At 36.3% G+C, this 24,637-nt stretch overlaps 4 protein-coding genes across 5 annotated transcripts in view; 1 reads left to right on the top strand and 3 right to left on the bottom strand.

Annotated features, from left to right (window-relative positions):
• LOC105330818 (uncharacterized) overlaps nucleotides 1-24,637 on the top strand; it is a 480,842-nt gene that overhangs the window by 271,675 nt on the left and 184,530 nt on the right. The window lies entirely within an intron of this gene.
• On the bottom strand, nucleotides 448-4,282 carry LOC105325401 (tripartite motif-containing protein 2). Its single transcript, XM_034454648.2, has 2 exons — nucleotides 4,165-4,282; nucleotides 448-2,943 (listed from the first exon to the last, which is right to left on the bottom strand). Exon 2 carries the CDS (start codon nucleotides 2,934-2,936, stop codon nucleotides 597-599), a length of 2,340 nt encoding a protein of 779 aa, XP_034310539.2. The 5' UTR covers nucleotides 2,937-2,943; nucleotides 4,165-4,282; the 3' UTR covers nucleotides 448-596.
• Nucleotides 11,283-14,707, bottom strand: LOC105325402 (uncharacterized). 2 transcript variants are annotated; one of them, XM_011424942.4, is made up of 2 exons: nucleotides 14,550-14,707; nucleotides 11,283-13,680 (listed from the first exon to the last, which is right to left on the bottom strand). In XM_011424942.4, exon 2 carries the CDS (start codon nucleotides 13,665-13,667, stop codon nucleotides 11,418-11,420), a length of 2,250 nt encoding a protein of 749 aa, XP_011423244.3. In that variant the 5' UTR covers nucleotides 13,668-13,680; nucleotides 14,550-14,707; the 3' UTR covers nucleotides 11,283-11,417. The 2 variants fall into 2 exon arrangements, with proteins under 2 accessions (XP_011423244.3, XP_065928884.1); XM_066072812.1 differs by lacking the exon at nucleotides 14,550-14,707 and adding an exon at nucleotides 13,785-13,914.
• LOC105325403 (E3 ubiquitin-protein ligase TRIM45-like) lies at nucleotides 17,356-21,093 on the bottom strand. Its single transcript, XM_011424943.4, has 2 exons — nucleotides 20,938-21,093; nucleotides 17,356-19,340 (listed from the first exon to the last, which is right to left on the bottom strand). The coding sequence occupies exon 2, from the start codon at nucleotides 19,338-19,340 to the stop codon at nucleotides 17,625-17,627; it is 1,716 nt and encodes a 571-aa protein (XP_011423245.3). The 5' UTR covers nucleotides 20,938-21,093; the 3' UTR covers nucleotides 17,356-17,624.

Here is a 24,637-nt window from a genome sequence, read left to right as displayed (position 1 = left end):
ACATCAGATGTCATATCAAGACAACTTCTAAATATGGCACAATATGGAAACAAATGATTGTCATGGCATTACAACAATAGGAAATGTTTGAAAAAGTAAATTAAAAACTGGGTTAAAAATCCAGGAAAATTCTGTTAAAAATCCAAAAAAAATAAAAAATACTGGATTCAGGGATATATTCACCTCCGTTTTATTTTCGCCCCTTTCGCCCTAGTTGTCAGCGGCCGAACTGAAAAGTGCTTTTAAACTACCGTGTTAATAAGGAGTGTCTATCACACAGCTGTATCTGGACAAACTCAAGACGGGGCGAACACGTTTGCAAGTAAAGAAGCACGAGAAAAAAAGCAAACCACAAAAACAAACACGGGGCGAATGTACTGTAGCCTTGTTTACAGTTAATAATTTCCAACCACAACATCGAAAAAAAACACGATCCATTTCACAGCAATTGTCATTCAACAAAAGCACAAAGGCAGACTTCATAATTTTCATGTCCTTCCGGTCATGGTAGAGTTTTGCATTCTAAATATCTATAAACGATTCTAAATGTATCTACAGTTCAGTTGAAGAAAGCGAGGACTAACAAATTTTACATGCTATCTATCTAAAACTCTATATGTTGCCACATTTCCATTAGAGAAAGCGATGGCTAGCAATGGCGCGGAATCATGGGAAATAAAAATGTCGGCTTTACACGGCTCTTCGTTGTCTAGCTCTGTATCAACCATCCCAAGAAACCTTCCGGACGGAGAAACCACGTGGAGACGGTTAGAGCGGGAATCGATGACAATAACATACCGGTCACGTGAGTTGAGCACTAACCCGTTCGGTTCTCTAAGGGGGAACGTTTCAGTTCCCTGATATTTCTGGAATATGTGCCCCCGTCCCGCCATCTTGACGAAAATGACGCTCTTTTTCTGGAAATCTGTAACCATTATCCTGTCGTCCACGACTGCAATACCCCGGGGGTAGGACAGGAAGGTTCTTCCGGTGTTTTCCGGATAACATGACGTCATAATGTGACCTTCTCTGTTTAGAATATCGATTCCCGGAGGAGAGAAAAACTGCGACAGCGTGGCTCCGATAAAAGTCTGATTGGCGGGATTATAGGTGAGGACAGAGTAGCCTCGGTTTGTTGGGATCTTTTTCTTGATGATAAGTTCCGGTTTTACGTAGAGCATTACATAGATCATCTTGGCTTCCGGTACTGCAATGGCGCTGTATCTATTCGGCATGCTTGCGATGTCCCAGGGCTGGAAGTTCCCTAGAGAGAACACGTGTACCACGTTTCCACTGCTGTGGATGACCTTCAGACGGTGGTTCCATCTGTCGGCCAGAAGTAAATATTCCGGGTCAATCCATGACAGTCCGAATATCCTTGGCGGTTTCATGTCACCGATAGCGGTCGAAGCTGCCTTCCAACACATCTGAAGACGAAGATGTGTACCAGGTCTGTCACGTGATTGTGTTCTGTCAACTGATTGGTGAGCTTGAGATTGAGGTTGATGATGACGTCTTTGAGGCAATGGAGAGCGGTCATCCTCAATCTGTGGTCTACCAGAGATCGCATACCCCAAAGGCCGAGGCGAAACCGACCGTCTCCGATCTTCAGATGACCTTGAACCACCATCGGATGAGTCCATTATGGTTGGTGGGGGTGCAGAGGGTACAGGACGGAGATAGTGGAATGCTCTTGGTGAATTACCTGAAATTACGTCGGACAGGCTAGGCTTCGTTTGGACACTTTGGTCCGGTGTTTGGTCTTCTTCCGTTCCAGCCAACTCAACTGGCGTTTGATCGAAAACAACACCTGGGTACGGCGGCGGTGGTTCCTCGGTGTTGCTGATTTCTATGAAAACGTTAGTGTCGGGAATTTCTTCATTTTCTTCCTCTGACTCGGTCTCGGTCACAGACGAAACCGAACTGGATGAAGTTTCACAACTGTCTTCCGGTTCCTGTTCAGACTGCGCCTGCGCCGAATCATTGGCGTTTGCCATTGCACATGCGTCCTGTCTTTGGTCGTATTGTCTGGTGTTTATCACCTCTATCTTTATGAGATCAGTGGATGTCAGAGCGTCCTCCAGTTCTGTGTTGATGATAAACCGGGTCTCCGGGGACTCAGTCGAAAGCTTAGTTCGTACGGCGTCCAGATGATTCAGATGGCCATTCATTCCAGTGCAAATCCGCAAGGCTGACGTTTCACTTATTTTATCCAGTTCGCCGCAAATCTTTTTGAAAGTGGTTAACTTATGTTCGACGTCCTCTAATAAGGTCGTACACAATTTCAAATCCTCTTGCAAAAGATCTTTTTCCAAAGATACAAGATTTTCTAAGTCCTCCTGAACCTTTTGTTCTTGCTGAATCAAATACTGGGTTACTTTTTGACGCAAATCAGAGAAATAATCCGAAATACCAAGTGCTGTTTGTTCCTTTTTCATCAAGAGTTGTCTTCCTTTAGGTAAAAGAGCACTGTGGGTGTCCGTTAATTCTGTAAACATTTGCTTGAATTTCTTTAACAGCGATTCTTTAGTTTCCTCGAAAACAACATTTAAGTTGCTGTCAAGTCTGATGACGTCACAATCAGAGTGCCCTTCCTGTCGGCAAAGTACACATAACTGAACCATGCATGTCTTGCAATAACTGTCTACATCGGCACGAAGATGTGACTTGCACTCAACGGTTTCTTCTTTCGCAAAAATAAATTCCTGTGCAGTGTCATCATCCGAAAGTGACGCAATGTAATCGGAATTTACTTCCGGGTCAGCGGAAATGACGTAGCCACATTTTGGACAAGGGTAGGAGGGTTTTCCTTGCTGTTCTTCAAGGTATGTTTTAATGCAAGCATGACAAAAACTGTGGCCGCAGACCAATCGTTTTGGCGACTTTAGAGTATTCTTGCAAACAAAACATTGCGACAGTGCCTTAAGGTCATCCATGCTAAGCCTGAAATAAAAACAAAATAATTTTCTCAGGTATTATGATCATCTTGTTGTGTTCTACTTCAAAGTTCAAACTCGCTGATCAAAAGAAAGATGACTCACTGATTTTGTCAAATCAAAAAATAGCGCAGAGAAGAAAATGAACACGCGCGGATCCAGAATTTTTTTCCGAGAGGAGAGGAGGGGGGAGGGGGTCAGAGTAATATTTATACTTGCCAGGGGGTCTGAGGCCTATCTGCGATAATTCTTCTGTGTAAATTAAAAAAAAAAATGAATTTTAAGTGCCCCCCTCCTATCGGTCCCCTTCTAGATCTACGCAGGACCTCTTTTAAAATTAAAACGCTGCTTGTATTTTCTAAACTTATGCTACGTTTTTTTTCTGAAGGGACCAGAAGTTATTTAAGCCTTACGGTACATGTATATAGACGTGGATTAGAAATCAATTTCAACAAGAATAAAAACATGTTGGTGGAATCAGACGCTCGCTCTGTAAGGAATGAATAAGTCATCAAATATAAAAGTATTGATTGCATGCATGCAGGAACCTAGGGAATCTGTGGTGCCTTTTATCTACATCTGCATACATGACTTAACTTTGATAATTGTAAGTGTTATCTGGGTTGAAAAGACGAGAGAGAGAGAGAGAGAGAGAGAGAGAGAGAGAGAGAGAGAGAGAGAGAGATGTATCATGTGTTATTCCCTCTTTGTTATATGTAGGCTAAAATGGTTTCATCATACAGCATATCAAATCTGCTTTGCGTTAAATGTAGCTTTGTAGCTTTGTATTGAACTAAAATATATGCATCAATTAAGATACTAATTATAGCAATTAAGTTAATAAGCCTTTCCCCCTCCCCTCTCCATGTCAAGCTGGCGGGTGCTTGTCACAGTATATCATGCACCCACAGAGCTGAAGGTTATATTCTAATCGTGTATTTATTGGTTGAATCTTTTCAACTACGGATAGCAAACAATCTACAAATTTTTAAAGTACAGTTCACATTAAGCATTAGTAATTGGTTTTATATTTGATGACAAATTATATCGAACTCCATTGATTTCAATTGATTTAAATGGTCTTTTCTCAACATAATATTGGCATTTCGCAATCTTGAGAGATAATTTTTAGCTTGTTTTTAACTATAAAAATTCGGTAAAAACCGGATGTTACCACAAAACCAGAAGCTTCGATTGATCGGTTATAAAACACCACAGGTGTACTTACAATTGCAGTGTACTTATAGCCTTATTGTACAGGTATGATACAGGTAGGCCATATTTCACCCAGGTAATTTACGGATCAACATCGTTTTGTTTACCTTTGCTATTGCGACTAAACAACAAAACCCTCTTGGGCAGACTTTATAATTCCGATATATTTAAAGAGGCAGATTTTGGATTTTTAAAACTTACGACAGTCACTGTTTGAGAGAATAAATGCATGCTAAGAAAAGCAAAATGTATAAGAGACCTAAGACACAAGCAAATACTCAGTTGAATTTTATTTGTAAAATTAAATATTCAACTGGGATAAATTCAATGTAAGCTGCACGAATATCCGGGAACTGACACCCTTGCTATACTTTGGAATGAATAGGGTATGAATCGTGTATTTAAAAAATTCTATCAAAAGCTTTGAAATGATTTATATACTGCATTAAATCTTTGTATTCTTATAAATAGTATGAAATATACTTTTGTTCAAAATCTTTTGTATGTTTTATTAACATTATTAAAACCCGTATGTGAGACCTGCCGAAGGCATGGACTGTCTTAACTTATCTTTGTTGATGATAACCAAGTCTATATGATTTCAATCATGTTTTAAGTCAAGTGCGACACGGGACACGTAGCAGCTATGTTACAACGCACTTTGAAAAATTACGCACTTTGGAAAAAAAATTTAAAGTGCGTTAATTTTTGGACCAAGTCAACGCACTTTGAAAAAAAAAATATTTTTTTTAAAAGTGCGTTGATATCGTCGATATTAACGCACTTTGAAAAAAAAATTGTTCAGGGTTTAGTCAAAATAATTGATACTTTTATATACAATAAATGATTGTTTTATTGTGTATTTAAAAAAACACCCATTGCATTATCAGCTAACTTGATAAACAGTTTATAGATGACAATTTTTTTCTCATAAGACAATATCGACAATTTACACACAAAGAACAATTCGGGAGATTTGAATTATCCAAATATGACATAAACTTCATTGCTTAGCAACTGCATTTTCCTATTTTTAGTATGCAGCAAATTTACTTATTACAGGCACGAAGCATCAGGGGGGGCCAGGGGGGCCTGCCCCCCCCCCCCCCCCCACTTTTTCTCGCAGCAAGTAATTTTTTAATATTTACATATAAAAAATTGTATTATCATGGAGTTGCCCCCCCCCCCCACTTTTTTTGGAGTATGTAAAAAATTAATATGAAAATAAAGAAATTAGGATTGAAATTGAAGTTATATATTACACCAGCAAGAACGAATATGATTTGTATATATTGATAAAGGATACGTTAGTTATTTTTATCAAAAACAATATCATATGATCTTTTAGAAGATCAGTGCGAGAAAATAAAGCTACATCCCAATGCCCATTTTAATTTTATAATAATTTAATGTTTGCTAATGTAATTTCTTTTTATTTTGAAGTGATTTATTTGATTAGAAAATAAAAACAGAATGTTGAAACTTTTATAGATTCTTTATAATATACCAATGGAGAAATTATTTTTTGGCAAGCTCGTTTTTTCAATATCACTCCATGTACAACAGAGCATATTTCTTTTTCCGCTCTGAAGCGTTTAAGTTGCTGAATATCATACAGGGCGTCCCATAATATCTGACATTAAACAACTTTACGTTTTATTTGAGTCATAGTTTGATTTGGCCAAGCAAGATATTCTGGGACACCATATGCATGTTTTGAAAGGAAAAATGAGGGTTAGGGGTCCTTCTTCTTGTAATCAAGTAAATGATACACTGGTGATTGACCGGTATCTTTTGTTAACCCCCACCCCTATCCCCGTTCTCAAATACGGTATATAATAGATTCACCAGTGTTATCAAATCATCATACTATCAACAAATTAGAAATTCAATTCCAGAATTTATACATATTTTTTCAAAGTGTGTTAAGAGTGTCGAGACTAAAAATGTTGATGTACCATCTTAACGCACTTTAAAAATTTTTTTTTTTTTCAAAAAGCGTCATTTTTTCAAAGTGCGTCATTTTTTCAAAGCGCATTGCCACACAGCTAGACTGGAGACATGCTGGTCTGACATCAGTGATTGGACGAAGACCGATATCTCTACTTATAAATTAAGGGGGCATGGGGGGGGGGGACTGCCATTTTAGACAATATTGATCTCCTTTATAAGAAGAGCTCCATAAAAAGATAATGGAAAATGATCTATAATTTTGTATTAAATATATGACATTTTTCTTAACGGTACCAAATAGAAGTTGACAGCTTCAGAAGGCACATATTAAATTTTCAGGTAAATCTGATGGTGTTAATATTATAATTTGTTTTACGGTGCAACCGTTTGGGCGAGCGCAGCATGTGATCAAATAATGAATTATGATAAATCAATAAAAATAAAAGTAGCAACGTAACGTAAATGAATTTGAATGCAAAATAAAATAAACATACCTATTTCTTTCTAGTAATTTTTCATTATTCATAATTTATTTATAAGATTTTTTAAATTTATTTATAAATAGAATTTATCTCAGATACAATGTTGTTGAATAATAAAGATTTTAACGTAATGTTCATTGCAGTTTATTTCTTCTTTTCTTGCAGCAGACATGCTTCTTTAACTTACATATAACAAAACTGACTTATCATAGAGTCCCCCCCCCCCCCCCCCCCCCGTATAAAGTAGATAATAATTTTGTTTTCAATTTACATATTTATAAAAAACAAGCATGCATTCTGAGAGTATTGCATAAGCAATACACGTCCCCTACCGGTTTGTATTATTCTATGAAAACTTCCAAGCACATAACTATTTCAGAGCTATTGTAAACGAGATGTCATGCTTTAATCAGAGATAAAAGAACAGAGGAAATTAAAACTATATAGTTGATATAGAAATTAAATAGGAAATAGGTAAAATAATACTCTTTATTTCATCTCCTGTAATTTCGCCAAGTCTATTCTGTATTCGCTGGTAAAAATTTGTGAAAACAATGCACTGTTATGCACAATATCATTTCTTACCGTCTTCTGTACCCCGAATCAAACCAAACAGTTAAACAGCCCAACCCGACAACGAACCCGATTGTAATAATAATACAAAAAAACCCTGCCGATTAAATTTACAACACAATGCTTGACACTATTTTATAGAATTCATTTGTTTGTTAGAAATGATAAAAGGAATGGCACAGGAAAAGGAATAGTACAAGTGACGCACGATATTATTACTGACTAAATACAATCGCAACTTCTCGGGCCTTTCCGGCAAGCTCGGAAAAACACCTCGAATGTATTAACATCACCGGATGTTAGAATTTTATACAAAATGGAGTCGCTTCCCATTAAAATAAGTATCGGCTAGACAGTCTTGTATGTCGCTTCTGTGTTATGTTTTAGTGTATATCGTTTACTTTAATGAAGTATAGCTCACATCTCAACAGATCGTAAAATGTGTTCTATTTATTTCAAGTTTTACAAAAAGGGGGGTTGTCATGGACGCCTAGGTAATACATTCGAGGTGTTTTTCCGAGCTTGCCGGAAAGGCCCGCGAGAAGTTGCGTTTCCGAGCTTGCCGGAAAGGCCCGAGAAGTTGCGATTGGACTAAATACTGACCTCGTTTATTCAGTTACACACCGAACCCGATAACGAACCCGAACATTAAAAAATTGGAATATAAAAAATTAATTTTCTCGAAAATATGTCAATCAGACACTACAAAAGTGTAAACTTGATCTGTAGTTTGACATTTTGAAGCTATTCAGCAAGTTTCATATTATTCCTCAAATGCATAAAGAAAAAAAGTGTGGAAAACTGAAGTGGGACAGACAGACGGACTGACTGACGGACGGACAGACAGACGGACAGACGGACGGACTGACAGACGCAGAGGAAAGCTATAGTAGGGGACTAAAAATTTGCTGATCAATCGTCCCCCCCCCCCCCCCGGGAGATGTAATAAATGGAAGTGAAAATAAAGATACCATTGAGCAGCTAAAGAGCTGAAGGCATACTACGCACTCCCAATTCCTCATCCGGTCTAGAATTTTCCTTATTTTGAAAAAAACTTTTTATTTAACTTTTTGATTAAAATTTAAATATTTTCCTATTTCTTTAGTCAGAATTCGTTCACTTTAAGTGCATGTCCGGCCAGCACGTACATTAGTGGACCATTGTGAAACATTTACTGAATTGACTTGTTTATGTAAAAAACTGATGTAAACTGCTGTAAACAAACTGAAAAATAATAAATATGAGGGTTTTTCATGTTTCATACAAATTGTGCACACAAGTACAATACAGTGTCTATCTAATCTCATTGGTGTCCACGTGCACTATGCAACTATTTGTTCCGGAAAGGGATAAACACTGCTTATTTAGGGTAACTTAGAACAAAAGTCACTTTTTCATCCAATTGGAAGTCGCTAAATATTCTATTAAGTATGGTGGCATATCTCTACCCCTTGTATGCAAGTTATTAGTCCCCTACCGGTTTCACCGGAGGGGACTATAGCTTTTCTCTGCATCCGTCAGTCCGTCCGCCCGTCCGTCCGTCTGTCCGTCCGTCAGTCCGTCTGTCTGTCCCACTTCAGTTTTCCACACTTTTTTTCTTTATGCATTTGAGGAATAATATGAAACTTGCTGAACAGCTTCAAAATGTCAAACTACAGATCAAGTTTACACTTTTGTAGTGTCTGATTGACATATTTTCGAGAAAATTAATTTTTTATATTCCAATTTTTTAATGTTCGGGTTCGTTATCGGGTTCGGTGTGTAACTGAATAAACGAGGTCAGTATGTAGTCAGTATACTGTGCGTTACTTGTACCATTCCTTTTCCTGTACCATACCTTTTATCATTTCTAACAAACAAATGAATTCTATAAAATAGTGTCAAGCATTGTGTTGTAAATTTAATCGGCAGGGTTTTTTTGTATTATTATTACAATCGGGTTCGTTGTCGGGTTGGGCTGTTTAACTGTTTGGTTTGATTCGGGGTACAGAAGACGGTAAGAAATGATATTGTGCATAACAGTGCATTGTTTTCACAAATTTTTACCAGCGAATACAGAATAGACTTGGCGAAATTACAGGAGATGAAATAAAGAGTATTATTTTACATATTTCCTATTTAATTTCTATATCAACTATATAGTTTTAATTTTCTCTGTTCTTTTATCTCTGATTAAAGCATGACATCTCGTTTACAATAGCTCTGAAATAGTTGTGTGCTTGGAAGCTTTCATAGAATAATACAAACCGGTAGGGGACGTGTATTTTCTCAGAATGCTTGACTGTTTTTCTTTCAAATATGTTGACATGCAAGATAAATATGTTGACATGCAAGATAGTTATGTTAACATGCAACATAACTATGTTAACATGCAACATAACTATGTTAACATGCGAGAAAATTGCAATCAAATTATAAAAAATCTCATAAGATCTCAAATATCGCCAACCTGTGACATCCAAGTACTTACTTATGTTTTTGGGAGTTGATTTTAATCAACTCTCCTATGCAGTTACTCTGGCAAACCGAAACAGAAACAGTGTTTGGACCTAAGCACAAATCATCACCGCTGACAAGAGTTAGTTCTTGAAAATAATCGATAAATTCGATGTAATGTACGCTGAGGCATTTTTTATAAAGGAAACTTATTTATAAATACCTAAGAAATAGTCAGATTTTAAATAGTACGACAATTTAGTACGAACAATTTAGTTTTTTTGCAGTCGTATGTATTCCTACGCCAGAGTTCAATATAGTCTCGTTCAACCATCGGCTGTCTCCGTACATCTCCGACAAGCAGAGAGTCAGTCTATATTTAGAGGTCGCATCATCAAGCTATCACGTGACCTGGTATCTCTTACTTGTCGGAGATTAACGGAGACAGCCGATCATCTGATTGAACGAGACTAGAGTTCATTATTGGTTGGATCCATACACTTTTTGAAATATTTCGAATACCGATACATAGTTTGATGAAATCAATTCTATTTTTTAATGATTCATAAGAGGTTTTCTCGAAATTCTAGATCTTGTCGGAAAAGTCCGAGACTCCATATTATAAAATTGTGCGTAATTCAAATAGAGATTATAAACTACTTGCCAAGCAAAATAACATATCGTTGATTTTGAGATAAATAATAATCGATAAAATCAACTCCCGTCAGTACTTTGATTCAATAGTTAAGAATGTCTCTAAGTTCACAGCGACATCGCGTTTTGATTGACAGCTGAGAGAGCCTTTCCAGACGTCTGCCGGAAAGGCCTGATAGGCTGCGATTTGATCATATTAAGTAGAATTTACGTGATTAAAAAAGGGCTTCACTCCTTCCGCCTTCTTAATCAGGTAAATTTTACTTGATATGACCTTCCTATTATATGGAACACCTCTAAATTGTGACGTTCTCCCTATCAAATTTAACAAACAAAAAAACCAAGTATTTTTTTTCTTTCCTACTAGTGTTACCTTACAGCGTAGTGCAATGGTTGAAGTGTTAACTACGAATATTTTAGTCTTGAATTCGAATACCGCTGAGGCTTTTACAATTTTTACGTTTTCAAAAAAAATTGAAACATATTTATTGGTCAATCATTGTAAAACTTTAAAAAAAAATTTAAACCGGTGGGGGTATTTTGATTATTATAATGCACTCTTATCCACGTTAATATAAACAGGTGTCCCGTGTCATCTTGAACTGGAAACCATAAATTATCATCTATCCTGTCTCCAATTTTCGCATGACACAGGGATTTCAGATATGATGACGTACATTTGTATTTTATATTATGTAAATGCGTCTTTGCATTGCAAAACTTATTTAATGCTTCGCTACAGTGCACGAAAAAATTAAACCGCACAAAAAACCCTCGATTTAAAGTGATTTAAAATAAATTGACTGATCATGCGCAGATTTGAGAAAATATTAAAACCTGTTGTCATGTCAGTGAAAGTCGAAATTAAGGATGTCTAAAACTTATAAAAAATATCAACAATACAAATTGAACACATTGAAAAGGTTTTAAAATAACATTTTTAGATTGTGTACAAAAATGATTTTATAAGCATGTGCATCCCTAAATTGATAAAAAAATGATATATTAAATAAACAACACAATGAAATAATGCCAATGTTATAATATGTGTATTGATTACGAATTGTACAATATCAAATCATGCATACTCTAAACAATCAACATTTATTACCAATCATGTCAAAATACAGGAACACAGACACCCTATAACTCTACAATATGGCCACGGCTACTTTTTCTTCTTGTGTTTTGCTACGTGTTCTTTCGCTAGTTTGTATTTGGGATCAAGATCCAGCGCACATTTAAATGCACCCAGGGCCTTCTGTTTATCTTTGGTCCGTAGAAGACTGTATCCCAACAGCGAATAAGCCTTGGGGTCCTTCACCCGGTCACACATTGATTCCATGTCCTGCACAGTGGTGATCAGATCCGCTTCCTGTTTGGTTTGGACATAGCACTGAATCAACAAATAATATGCGTATATCACGGACAGGAGTTCCAGACTTCCGGTGGCGTTTATCTCCCTTTGTATGTTCTCGTCCATAGTTATCGATTCCATCTTACCGTAGTAATTAACACTCGTGGGACTGTCCATTTCAGATTCTACAGCCCGTCTTAAAATTTTGATTGCGTCTGTGTATTTCTCACAAACACAGAGAAAGTGACCGTATTCTACAAATAAGCCTGCGCCGTGACCTTCGCCCTCTCGATTCAAAGCTTCTTGAAACATGGCGTCGGCTTTCTGTATCAGATCTTTTTTGTTGGCCTTAAATACACACGATGCTGCATGATAGAGACAAGCCAAGTGCTCATACAGCCCAGCCCCCTTTTTTCCATCCACATATCTAGTTATCAGAAACCGACAGAATGTAATCGGTTTCCAAATCTCTTCTATCTCTAGAACGTTGCTGAATTCGATGTTCTTTTCATTCAAAAGATGAGGAATGTAGTCGCGCTGCTTATCGGCGTCGGTCTTACCATAAATAGGGACCACGAAGTTATCAATGACATCTTCGAAAATTGCAGCACAATGTTCGAAACCATATTCGTGGTAAAATCCATTGCATAACCCATTACACACTATCATAAAACTTTCAACCGTTTTCTTGGCCTGGGCACTGGACTTGTATCCTTTCGCGTCCGCCAGAACCTGAGCAAACATCTTCTTTACTTCTGTATTGTAGGGAAAGACATCCAAAATTGTGTAGTTCTCCGCGAGAGAAAATAGTTCCTCTAAGGGACGCCTTCGGATCGTTGTAAACCTTCTCTCTAGCTGGGAGGACTGCAGATCTGATAAAAAGTCTAGCAGATTATTTTTCTTGACGAAATAGTCCGGCAGGAATTTTTGTTTCACTGCATCCAACAACTGGTCTAAAAGATACAACACACAGTAGGCCGGATTCTTATGCCAGAGACTAGAACTCAGGTTTTCGCATGCGTAAAAAAAGATGGAACGTATGTGATGCTGGTGTATCATGCCTTCTGATATAACGTGAACACAGAGCATATTGAACATTAGAAAGCATTGTCTTTGGGAGTCGGCAAGTTCTTCCATGATCAAAGTCTTTTCCGCAAGGGCAAACGATAACCGCCATTCAATGTCGGATTGAGAGCTTTTGCAGTGAGGTGTCGGAACGATATGGCAGCCCATCGACGTAACCTTTTCCACTCCGCTCTCTGAGGGCCAATTTTGCAGACGTCTTCTAGATACCCATTCGTCTGCTTGTGTTGGCCATCCGGGATAAAGGATCGCCAGTTCATGAGTCACCTCTGACTGCTCTACTTCTTGAATTAGACCAGTCTGATCGCTTGCTGACTGTTGTTTAAACCGGTCCTGTCGTGCGCTGAGTAAGACACCTCGGAGACCCTGAGAGGTAAAAGGACGACGGAGGTCCAAGGAATCCTCAGGAATTCCGGTAAATATATCTGAAAATTTCATGTCAAGACCATTTCCGGTTCCGGAATTCAGCAATGTGCCTAGCATGGAATCTATCGCTTTTTTGTTAGAGGAGATTTTGGTCTGGAACTTCTTCTTTGATAGACTGCTGCCTAAATATATAATACCTTTTTTATTTACAGACAAATCTTGTTCATTTTCGTTACTTCCATTTTGAAGGACTTTTAAACGGCAATGCCCGGCATGCACGTTTTCCTGGGAGATGACGTAATGACATGAATCAGCATCGGTGACAGAAGGTAGTGCAATTTTGACGTCTTTTATATGGAAAAACGTCACAGTGGGTTCTTTAGTCAGGCATTTCTTCGCAAACGTTCCGTCCGGTTTTAAAACTACAAACGCAGGAAGTCGCAGTCCTTCCGCGAAGCTCCCAACGACCGTTTGTGTTTTGGTCGGCACAAGAGTTTCTACGTAACGGCGTGGAACGAAACTGTGGACGAAGAACGAGAGGTGGAGGTACGGGAGGTTACTCGGTACGTCATTTCCGGTCATGAAGTCCTCCAAAGCTTGGCTCTCTGCCATTTTTCGGGAATACCTGCCAAAATGTACGAAAAAGAAGTATTGAGATAAAATAAATCGTTTTCAAAACATATAAATAATTTTACAATAAGTTTGAAAAAGAAGATTAGTGTCTCCCACCATGCCATTTTCAAATTATGTGAAAAACAAATCCACTTAAAAAGGATGACAACACGTTATAAAACCAGTCTGTTCGATATGATCATAACCAAGTGATGAAAACAACCTGTTTGCCCGACTGATAATGTTCAGAAAGGACATTTAAATTTCAAATGATACTTAAAGATGCATAGTTTCAGGCCCCACACCAAAACAGAGGTGATGCATGTATATAGCGATAGCTGGTGGTTTAAAGGAAGTCTCGAAAAAGGTGAATAATGAATCAATATTGATTTTCGGTTTTATTTTATTCATGTTTTACTTATTCTTACGTAAATTGAAGAAAACGTCCTAAAAACAGAGATTTTAACTACGGTAGAACAGACTTCATAAATGCCATTGCACCATGAATTGTAAATTTAAAAAACCGATAAAATCAATATGTTGAATGAACTATAAATTTTTTGTTTGGTTTTTTAACTTTACAATAAATGTACAGTTGCAATGCATGGCGTAATAGGAGAGAGAGAGAGAGAGAGAGAGAGAGAGAGAGAGAGAGAGAGAGAGAGAGAGAGAGAGAGAGAGAGAGAGAGAGATGTTATCGAAATGATAGTGTTGTCCATTGTTGGTGCATTCTTTAAAACGTTTAAAACTGGGGCAAGGTAAATTAATTACATGTGTGTGTTTCTAACCGCTTTACATACCAAAACAACTTGAACAAGCCAGTTGTCAAAATACATCTAAATGAATACGAATGCTAACAGTGGAAGACAGTAGACCATTTACCTTAAGATTACACGAAATCTTCATAGAATCATGTTGGTTTCATTTTTTTGCTGTCTGTTACGACCAGTGGTTGGATACGACTCGTAAACAAAGATGGCGGCCACCATACTGAATAATGCATTGGGGTTCCCCGAGATCGATACAACGAAGGAATTACATTTAAATGCCCAAGGATTATCTTAATAAATATCAGGAATCAAGTCACATTTCTTTACATTTTACGGTGGCAAATTTATCAGCATTTAAACTTTCAAAAGGTAATATTCTATAAGTCTGTCGGCCATTTGGGGTAATGAATAGCGGTCAGTTCGGTTTATAGGGATCACTGATCTTTATTCATAACCGCCACACAAAACCATGTGTTAAATCATTGGTTTTAAAATAAAAAAAATTTAGTGACGTTAAGTTGCTTGTACATTTTCAAAAGCCGTTTATGCATTGTCGTTTTATCATATTAATGGGTATCAGTCCTGAAAAAAAACCCCTGGAATATTTTTAGAATCCAGATTGAAAAAAAAAACCATATAGATATTTCATCTTTTTCTAAATTGTTTTTGTAAAAACTGAAGATGTCAGATACACAGTCTGCAATGTTTAAAACTTAAAAAAAAAACTGTGAAAAGAAGATAAATTTATCTTATGATACAAAAGTAAAGTTTTGAAAATTAGTAACCTATATTAGGCTCATGCGCGGATCTGGGTGGGTGGGTGGTGGGGGGGGGGAGGGGGTGGATCCCTGCCCTCACTAAAAATTTAAAATTTGAAAGTAATTCAATTCTTATTGGTAAGTAGCTGAAAATGAACCATATACCGGAAACACCCCCACCGCCCGGCGAACAAAATTACCCCCCCCCCCCCCTCCCTTCACTCAATTAAAAAAGAGCAATCTATAGTGTGCTATGTATCAAATACAATAAACTGTTTGGGCACAAGCGGGGTTAGCATGATATAAGATATGTAAAAATATGAATAATTTTAGTTGTAGGTATAGGAAATAAAAACTGATGTTAACATATGTATTAAGGAATCATCCTTTGACGTCTTTGGGTTTTTTGGTTATTACTGTCGGTACGTGATCAATTATATCATAAAGCCCTCCGGGACTTATTGATTTTAATCACGTGCCCGGCTGTAATGAAGTCAAAAATTAATTTTCCATTCCTTACTTACTTGTAGAGCATAACATACCTTTTTTAATAGAAATCTAAGAGCTTAAGTTAAACACAATCCTTATTCATTTTTTTATTACCAATATAAGGCCATTCAAACTTGCGAGTATGCATATTATGACATGCGCATTTGCAGTGCATTTTAAATGTCGGCATCTCAAAACGTCTATATAATTTTTAAAAATGAATAAACAAATGCTTCAGACCCACTCAACATTTGTAAATTAAAATTAGAAAACAGAAATATTACTTTGTTTTTTAATAACATAGTTGTACATGATGTTACACGAAGTCAAGCCGTCTATTTTTATTGGCCGCAAATTTGGCAATGATAGTTGAGATCGCAACATGGTTTGACACACACACACACACGCACGCACGCACGCGCGTGCGTGCGTGCGTGTGTGTGTGTGTGTGTGTGTGTGTGTGTGTGTGTGTGTGTGTGTGTGTGTGACGTCAAACAATAGTAATAATAGATATTTGCTGTGTGTTATTTTTTTTTAACATTTTTAATTTTTGATCTTAAAATAATGTGTAGGCACGTGCCTAACGGCAGCTACGCCACTGTATGACAAGACAAAATTACTAAGCGCGGTAAAAAATGTTAAAATGTGGTGAATGTACATGACTGCTTTATACGGTTTTGTCAGTTTTATATCGAATTCCGCGATTCCGTCTATCTAAATTGTTAAATATAATTTTCATTTCACATTAGATAACTTAAAATGGGCTGAAAAACTTCTAAAAATGAATAAATATTGCCAAAACCAACCGATTGTTTATTAAAACAATATACATGTATCACTTTTAGATTTTTTTCCCCCGAAATGCAACAACTTTTGTTTTAGCCACGTTTTTAATTATAGCCTGTCCCAAGACATTTATGCCGAACATTTTCATAAATTATTCGATATTTATAAATACCTCTTGATTCAGACAATGTTCATTCAATAGTATTAAAAAATCGCAAGATTCCCTTTTGAAATTATTAACACCCCTTCTAGCTTGTTAGGTTTCAATACACGGCTAGAAATAAACAGGCTACGGACATTTTGCGTTGCAAAAAAAAAAATTGAAAGTACCCGGATAATAACATTGAAATAACGAGGTATTAGGAGTGAATAACGAATGGAGAAAAAATGTATACATTTTCCATTATAGAAAAATGTAAGAAATATATTTGTTTTAGTTCCTGTGATTTTTTTCCGAGTGAAAAATGATAGTGTGTCTATAAACATATCTTGGATATTTTCCCTTTCATTGCTTTGAGTTGCTTTTCTTTCACAAGTATGTGTATCTTAATTAAAAATAGTCTAAATGTGCTGCATAAATATCTTGGGACAGAATAAAATATTTCAACTTTTGCAATAAACATGCAAATTATCAAGCATGTTTAAAAGGCCTTCCTTAGACTCGGACATTAAAAACAGGTCATCTCCACACACTAAGAGAAACATTGAAATAAAATGTTTAAAAAGAATAAGAATGGGAAAAGTGTGCTATCTTGTAACACATGTGCACAGATTGGGGTGCATTGGACACCTGTCAATATCACTGTGAATAAAAGTTCTTTAAAATCAAAATTCATCCACCGGTTAAGAATTTTTAAATGATTGACCTAAAACTATGTTTTAAAATTTCTGGTGTGAATTTTTTATTTTCGTAAATAACAGACTTTGATTTCTTGACATGTACGTGTGATTATACTACAAACAAATAGTGTTAGTACATGTGTGTTTAACTGTCAATTCTTCAGCGATGAAATTAATCCATTAATCAATACTAAAGGAACATACACTGACAGTTACGTGGCTGATATAATTATATAAATGTGTATTTCAATAAACACTGTAGATACCAAAAGTTGTACACTGTAACAAAGTTGTTGTTATTGGATACGTAATGTTCACTGTAGATACTTGTACACTGTCACTGTATTGGTGGTACGTTGTCCCACAATAAGATTGTTCTCATCATCCACACACACACTATAGGGATGCTTTACCCATTGCTGTGGTGTGAGTAGTAGACACAAGAACTGACCGTCCTGGTCCAGAAGATAAACTGTGTCACTGTAATAATCACACACCAGGATGTGCCCCAGGAGATCAGTACACACTCCTCGGGGAGAAAACATGGGCCCCTGACCTGTGTAGGAGAACCTGTGTTTTCCTGATTTATTCACTACCACTACAGCACATTGGAGTGAATCTGATGTACAGATATCACCATTAATGTTTTCTGTGATGTAGCGTGGATAACTATACAGTTCTTGTCCTTTGTTGTTCCTTTCTACGTTCTGTATTTCTTTCCCTGTCTTGTTGTACCTGGTGACTTTACCTCTTAAAGCTATGTGCATCCCCACCAGTATGTCTCCATTGATGTGGGAGGAGTGTATACTGAGTGGTTTCCAGTCTCCTGTTTTAATGAATTCAGTGATTGTATTATCCGGTGTTATCCTATTGATGACTTTTTTGTCTCTGTCTGTATAGATGAGATCCTCGTCCTGTGTGACTGTGTGGTAGCCTCTATCGTTACCACTGGTTTCTATCTTCTGTAGCTGATTCCCCTGTAGATCTGTTTGGACAAGTTTACCATCTACACCACTGGCCCAGAGTCTGCCTGATTTACCAAGTGATACGTGACATACCCGATCAACACCTGGTACTTTGTACTCCCTGACCTTGGTGACAGAGGAAGACATGGACAGTGTTGGTTTAACGTCAGACTCCCTCTGTTTTACTGTATGTTTCAATAGTATAGAGGCAGTCTCAATGGTTTTTATCTTCCTGTGCTCTGGTTTAGTATTGGGAACCTGGATTCTACCCAGTAGCATTGCGACATCTTCCTTGCTGTATTGACCAGCAGTAAATACTGGTGTGACCGGTTTGGATGTCTCTGGTATGGGTCGTATGATAACGTTTTTTGATTTGAGAGCAAATGTTAATTGTTCTATGTTTGAAGGAGATAGGTAGCCATAAAATGTTTTGATTAAATCATTGAGATAATTCATGTAGGCTTCAATTTCTAGGCTTTGTCCATTTAATGTTTCTAATATTGACTGTTCTATTTTGTTGACTTGTTCTATGTTATCTGATGTGACCGTGTCTACCAGATTTTTCAAAGACTCAGCTTCAGCCTTCATGGATCTTCTTAAACCCTCCATAATCTTCTTTATTTCTGTGACATCGCCAGCAATTTCCTTCTTCAAGTCTTGAGAAGTAGGATCCAAATGATTTCGAATTTTGGCAATTTCTTCTTGACATTGTGAAACCTTTTCATCAAAGACCATCTCAAGATCGGTAAACGCATGACCGCGATGTTCTTTTGTGGTTGCGCATTTGTAACAGAGGGGAATTTGGCATTCCTCGCAGAGAAGATCTATGTCTTTTGTGGAGTGAATCTTGCATTTTTCTACAGGATGTTGCCGCTTGCGTTGTTTATAAGGGACCACTTCGTGGTTCTTGGTTTTCTTATTCTTCTGATGATCATTTCTGCATTGTTCACACATTTGTTGGTGACAGTTATTGCAGTAAAACTGGCAAGATTTCTCGCAGTCTTCAGTGCCACACACCAAATAATGCTGGGCATCAGGTGGTATTTGGGATTCAGATAATGCCATCTAAAACAAGAAAAGTACATTTGTAAAGTAAGTGAATGGAAGATGTACCATTTATTTTGCTATGAAAAACTATTAAGGAGTTAATATTATCTAAATACCCCCTCTCCCCATCAAATACAAAAAAAAAAGAAAAAAAAGAAAAAAATGCATCTTAATTTTTTCATTCGTGTTATTTATGGTTTTCCCTTTCATTGATCACATATTTTAAATTAGATACTATGGATTAAAAGAATCCTTTAAACAAATAATGATTTTGTAATTCTAAGTAATGTATGTATGTACATTAACATGAGACTAACTTTTCTAATTGCTTCGCTGGAGACAGGTGGTCAATTTCACAAAAATTAAATTAATATGGATTTTCTGCGGACGACTTAAATAATAAAAAAATATCAAAAGGAAGTTGGATTTTTTTTTTAATTTTCAGAAATCATTCCAATTTTGATATTGAGTATTCATTTATAAATTGTTGATGTCTTTTGTACTGTGTTGTAATATTCCATTTCATCCACTCTATTTAATTAAACTATATGTGATATGCTAAAAATCTGATACACTATAAAAACCTGATTAAGATAACAGTGCTAAACACACCTGGTGATATTTTACCTGCATGGTAGTCTACAAATGATTGATATTGTATCATACTACGATATTTAAATGTGATCACACTGAAATAATTGTACATGCCCCCCTCCCCTCCACCCCAAGGGCCATTGGTTGGTGAATTAACAATTTATACATCTAAATGGTGGAGGGGGGGGGGGGGGGGCTCTTTAACTTGAAATGGATAGTCCAAATTAGCCAGTACATCAAAACTAAATCAGACTCTTAATTGTGATTACCTCTGCATGTAGATAGATGTTTTATACAATTAATTTATCAATTTTTGCAACAATAAGCATGGTAATTTTTTTTAAAGAAATGTTTCAATATAGAGTCAATATTAACATTGTATATTAAAACATCGCAACATATCGTTATTGTAAAATATTAACATTTCCCATTGCCTATCTGAGACAAAACTACGGCATTTATTCGAATTGATCACTCCCAACTGTATATTTGATCACCACATAATACTTAAAGAATAATTCTTTATTCCTTAAATAATCAAATTGAATTCGGTGCAAAAGGTTCTAGCGCAAAATGTCTTTATGGACAATTGGTCTTGGTGCAAATCGTTAATAGGAGCGAAACGTCCCGTTCCCCCTTCCCCGACCCCCCCCCCCCCCCCCATCCCTCTAGATCCGCACATAATGGCTTCCATTTGCAAATCAAATATGAACTTATGAACACAATAAAACAACGTGTGTCTCGTTTGTCTGTGACCCATGACATTTAATCAAAAGTAAACAGTTTATTTGTAAACAAAACATTGTGTGAATGCATGAGCCGCTGGATGAGAATGCAGATCTCCTTTAAAAAAAACCAGACAAAGGCCACTACTTTCGGTTTAGTAATCAGAACTTGCATATAAAATTATCTATATTCATTGACTTATAATATTTTGGAATTCAATTAATTATTACGTTAGGGAAACATGTCTAATTCTGTAACGTCATGAGATGTAGATTCTTATTATTTTAATACTTACCGTGTGACTGTATTGATTTCACCTTGAACAGGTCGGGTACACTACCTGATAAGGATAGCATTACTTAACACGTGACAATATTTACGTCTAACAGGTTCTTCAATCAGGTGAATGAGTCGTAAAGCATGACGGTCTACAACGTGTTTACTTTTCAACACATACACGTGATTTGTGACTGTTTTATAAACAATATTTCATTGCTTGCCGGAAAATTCGTACAGCTTGATTTTTACTTTAGAAGGTGAAATAGGAAAGATTACATATTATAGAATTTGTTCCATTCTCACATTGAAAAATACTGCTGTTTGAATTTACCAATTTTTGCTTCATAAATCGATCAGTATCAATTGACTGGCATACAAACGCATACAAGTAGAAGCAAATTTTAATAAGGAAAAACTGCATTATTGATTATTGGTGACGTAATTATTGTGGATCATAATGATAAATAAATTGAGGTAATTGTACATTTTCAACATACGTAAATAGTCACGACAGTAGAAATGCACAAATATACATGCAAATACAAAAGTACAAGTTTTGTATCATGTGGTTTGTTGTACACAAAGCATTTTGATAAGTGTCCCCGAATAAAATTTCAAAATTCTACTTATGTTGTCCCAAACCTGGGGTAGCAAAGCGTACTCACTGCTTCCAATATAATAGGACGAGCCTCTCTTTCGAAGTTTGACAATGGGATATTTAAATAGGTTGATGTATAGCCTCATAGGCAATATTTTCCAAATGTGAGCATAGAAATAAAAGATATAATTATCCATATTTATTTCATTAATTCTGAAAAAATAATTTCAATACGCTTTGTATACACTGAAACTTGTAGTAGCCAACAATGCCTTGCAACTCATTCACCTGATTGGTTTGTCTATAAAAGTAAACGGATAGCTAATTTTGTAGGCAAATTTATGTCAACGTCACCAAATCTAGTGGTCTCGACCTGTTTAACTTTAAGTTATATGACACTGGTAGGAATCAGGACAACTCGCCCCCCCCCCAAAACAAGTCGCCCACACTCTAACCAAAGACAACTCGCCCCCCCCCCCCCACCCTAAAACAATTCGCATACAGTACAACCAAAGACAATTCGCCCACAGTACAACCAAAGACAATTCGTCCCAAAAACTATTCGCCCTCAGTACAACCAAACACAACTCGCCCCCAATTTCGGGCAACGCGTAGTATATTTTGTTTGTAAAATGAATTATCGATTATACGTCTAAGACGTTTCTCTGTCGGATTAATAGCGACGATGGTAGTTGATACATGTACACAATGAATCTTGATATCAATGGGATTGATTTGAATGAGACGCTTGATGTCTGGATATTTTTTTTTCTTCAAAAGAAAACTATTAGAATTCATGGGTATATGGGCATAGATGATAAATAAATGAGAAAAGAAATCTAGAACTCATTTGATCTTATCTTCATACAATCAAATACAACTACAAATAAAGTTAAAATCCATTTGGTGTTTTTTTTCTTAAGGAGGTGGGGTGGCACACCGCCTGACGTTAATTTTTAAAAAAAAGATAATATAATTTCTCTGCGCTGAAATAGTATTCATTATAGTAAAGAAAATTAAATATTTTATTACCACCCACGAGAAATTGTATCGTGGATAATAAATTATTTTATAAATATCATATAATAGGGTACAATTTCCGGTAAGAAAACATAATTTTTTTGTTATCCTGCACGCAAATGTCTAGTAGTAACTTGAATCAAATTTTTTTTTATATTGGTGAGTAGTTCTCATTTGAAAAAGAATCAAAGTACTGAAAGTACTGATAGACGGAGGCATCATTTCGGAGGAAATTAAACTAATGAAAATTTATATGATTTTTTTTTATTTAAGGAAAAACAGCGCACTTACCGCTTATCATGTTAGAATATTCGCGAAGCGGTTTAGTATTATGGCAATTTAAGGTCGCGAGGATATTTTTCAGGTTGACATCAGAGTTAGGTAGATATTATTAAAATAACTAGTGTTGTTCTCTTATTTTAACCTTATAAGCTTGTTATATTACTTCTTAAAGGTGTTTATTTTTTACAAAAAAAAGGAAAGAGGAATTTATTTTGCATCACAAAACAACATGGGAAACTGTTCATGTTATTAAATGCATACAACTCGAACTCAAAAAATACAATGCAAATTATTCATGTACACATTTCTTTTCTTGGGTATATTTAGTTTAAGTCGATATTATTTCCTGTGTATAGTGATTTGCAAACCCAAGGTAGAAAACGGCATATCCTAGAGGTTTCTACACCTGTTCAAGACAAAAGATAACCTCTAAATTGCAAACTACTTTGTCTAACTGTACAACACCCCCCTCCTTTTCTATCTTGCAGAAAGGGTTTCTTGATAATGAGTGTCGTCAATCCGCCAGATATTCTCTTATTATGATCATTATGAGAGAGAGAGAATGTTAATCAAATCAACGCGCGAGGTGCACCACGTGTTCCTTCCAAGATAAGGGAAAAAAGTTTCGTTTTAATAGTTTTCATTTCAAGTAACGAGAACATAAGTATGCCTAACAATAAAGTATTCTACACTGTTTCTGATGTTTGATTTTAAGTAAAGAGAAAGGAAGCATGCCTATCAATGAAGTATTCTACACTTTTTGTGATGTTTTGATTTCTAGCAAAGAGAAAATTCTACGCTGTTTGTGATGTTTGATTTCAAGTAAAGAGAAAGGAAGCATACTTAACAATGACGTATTATACACTGATTGTGATGTTTGATTTAAAGACTGATATACTGTGTTTGTGAAGTTTAATTCGTATACTTTTTTTCTCAACAGAAATCTCTCTCTCTCTCTCTCTCTCTCTCTCTCTCTCTCTCTCTCTCTCTCTCTCTCTCTCTCTCTCTCTCTCTCTCTCTCTCTCTCTCTCGTTAAGACTATGGCTACAATAAACACATGAACTTAATTTTTCTGATTATTTTGAATTTGCAGAGAACTCAAGTTCAGTTTTATGGTACCAGTTTTAATGATATTTATTATGGCTATTGTTTGCATCACATTAAAGATTTTTTGTCAATTATATCTATTTTTTTTCACGCGCGACACTCTTATCAGCTTGTAAAATACACCGACTTCCCAAATCACTTGCCCGGAGGGGGGGGGGGGGGGGTGAGGGGGCAGCTGTAAAGAGAAATACGTCTCAGCGGGAAATTAATTCATAATATGCGAACGATATACGACAGAGACAAAGAGGCACATCATGTTTATTCATTGAATCTCATAATTATTCATTATTTCGTCCACCGCTAGATGGTGCTTAAGGAATCCTTATTATTTGACGTCACGGGCAAGACAATCACACTATACGGAGGCTGTTAAACAGCCTCCGTCTAAACACAATGTATCGGGAATGAGTGCTGGAGAAACTGAAGTATTATATCTAGAAAACGTTTGTACAATTCCTTCTTATCATAAACCCCAGACGACATAAACATATTTATTTACAATTAGACGGTCTCATACCCCAGTCTATTGAGTTATGACCTTTTAATTCTTTTAATAATTTATAAATGCGGACAGGATATGTGTTGTGAAACACTGAAACATGTACCCTGTGTGCAAGATTTGTCTAATTAGTGTAGACTTAATCCCATAGCCAATATCATAATATAAACAATATTATTAGGTGGAAGGAAATACAAAAACCAAAGCACT

This window comes from Magallana gigas, chromosome 10 (assembly GCF_963853765.1).
Source record: "Magallana gigas chromosome 10, xbMagGiga1.1, whole genome shotgun sequence".
Classification (NCBI taxonomy): Eukaryota; Metazoa; Mollusca; class Bivalvia; order Ostreida; family Ostreidae; genus Magallana; species Magallana gigas.
Note: the sequence above shows the minus strand (reverse complement) of the source record. Positions and strands in the feature narration are given on the sequence as shown.

Bases quoted from the DNA above. Each gene is read 5' to 3' on its own strand.
- LOC105325401 (XM_034454648.2), bottom strand. From the start codon at position 2,936: ATGGATGACCTTAAGGCACTGTCGCAATGTTTTGTTTGCAAGAATACT.
- LOC105325403 (XM_011424943.4), bottom strand. From the start codon at position 19,340: ATGGCATTATCTGAATCCCAAATACCACCTGATGCCCAGCATTATTTG.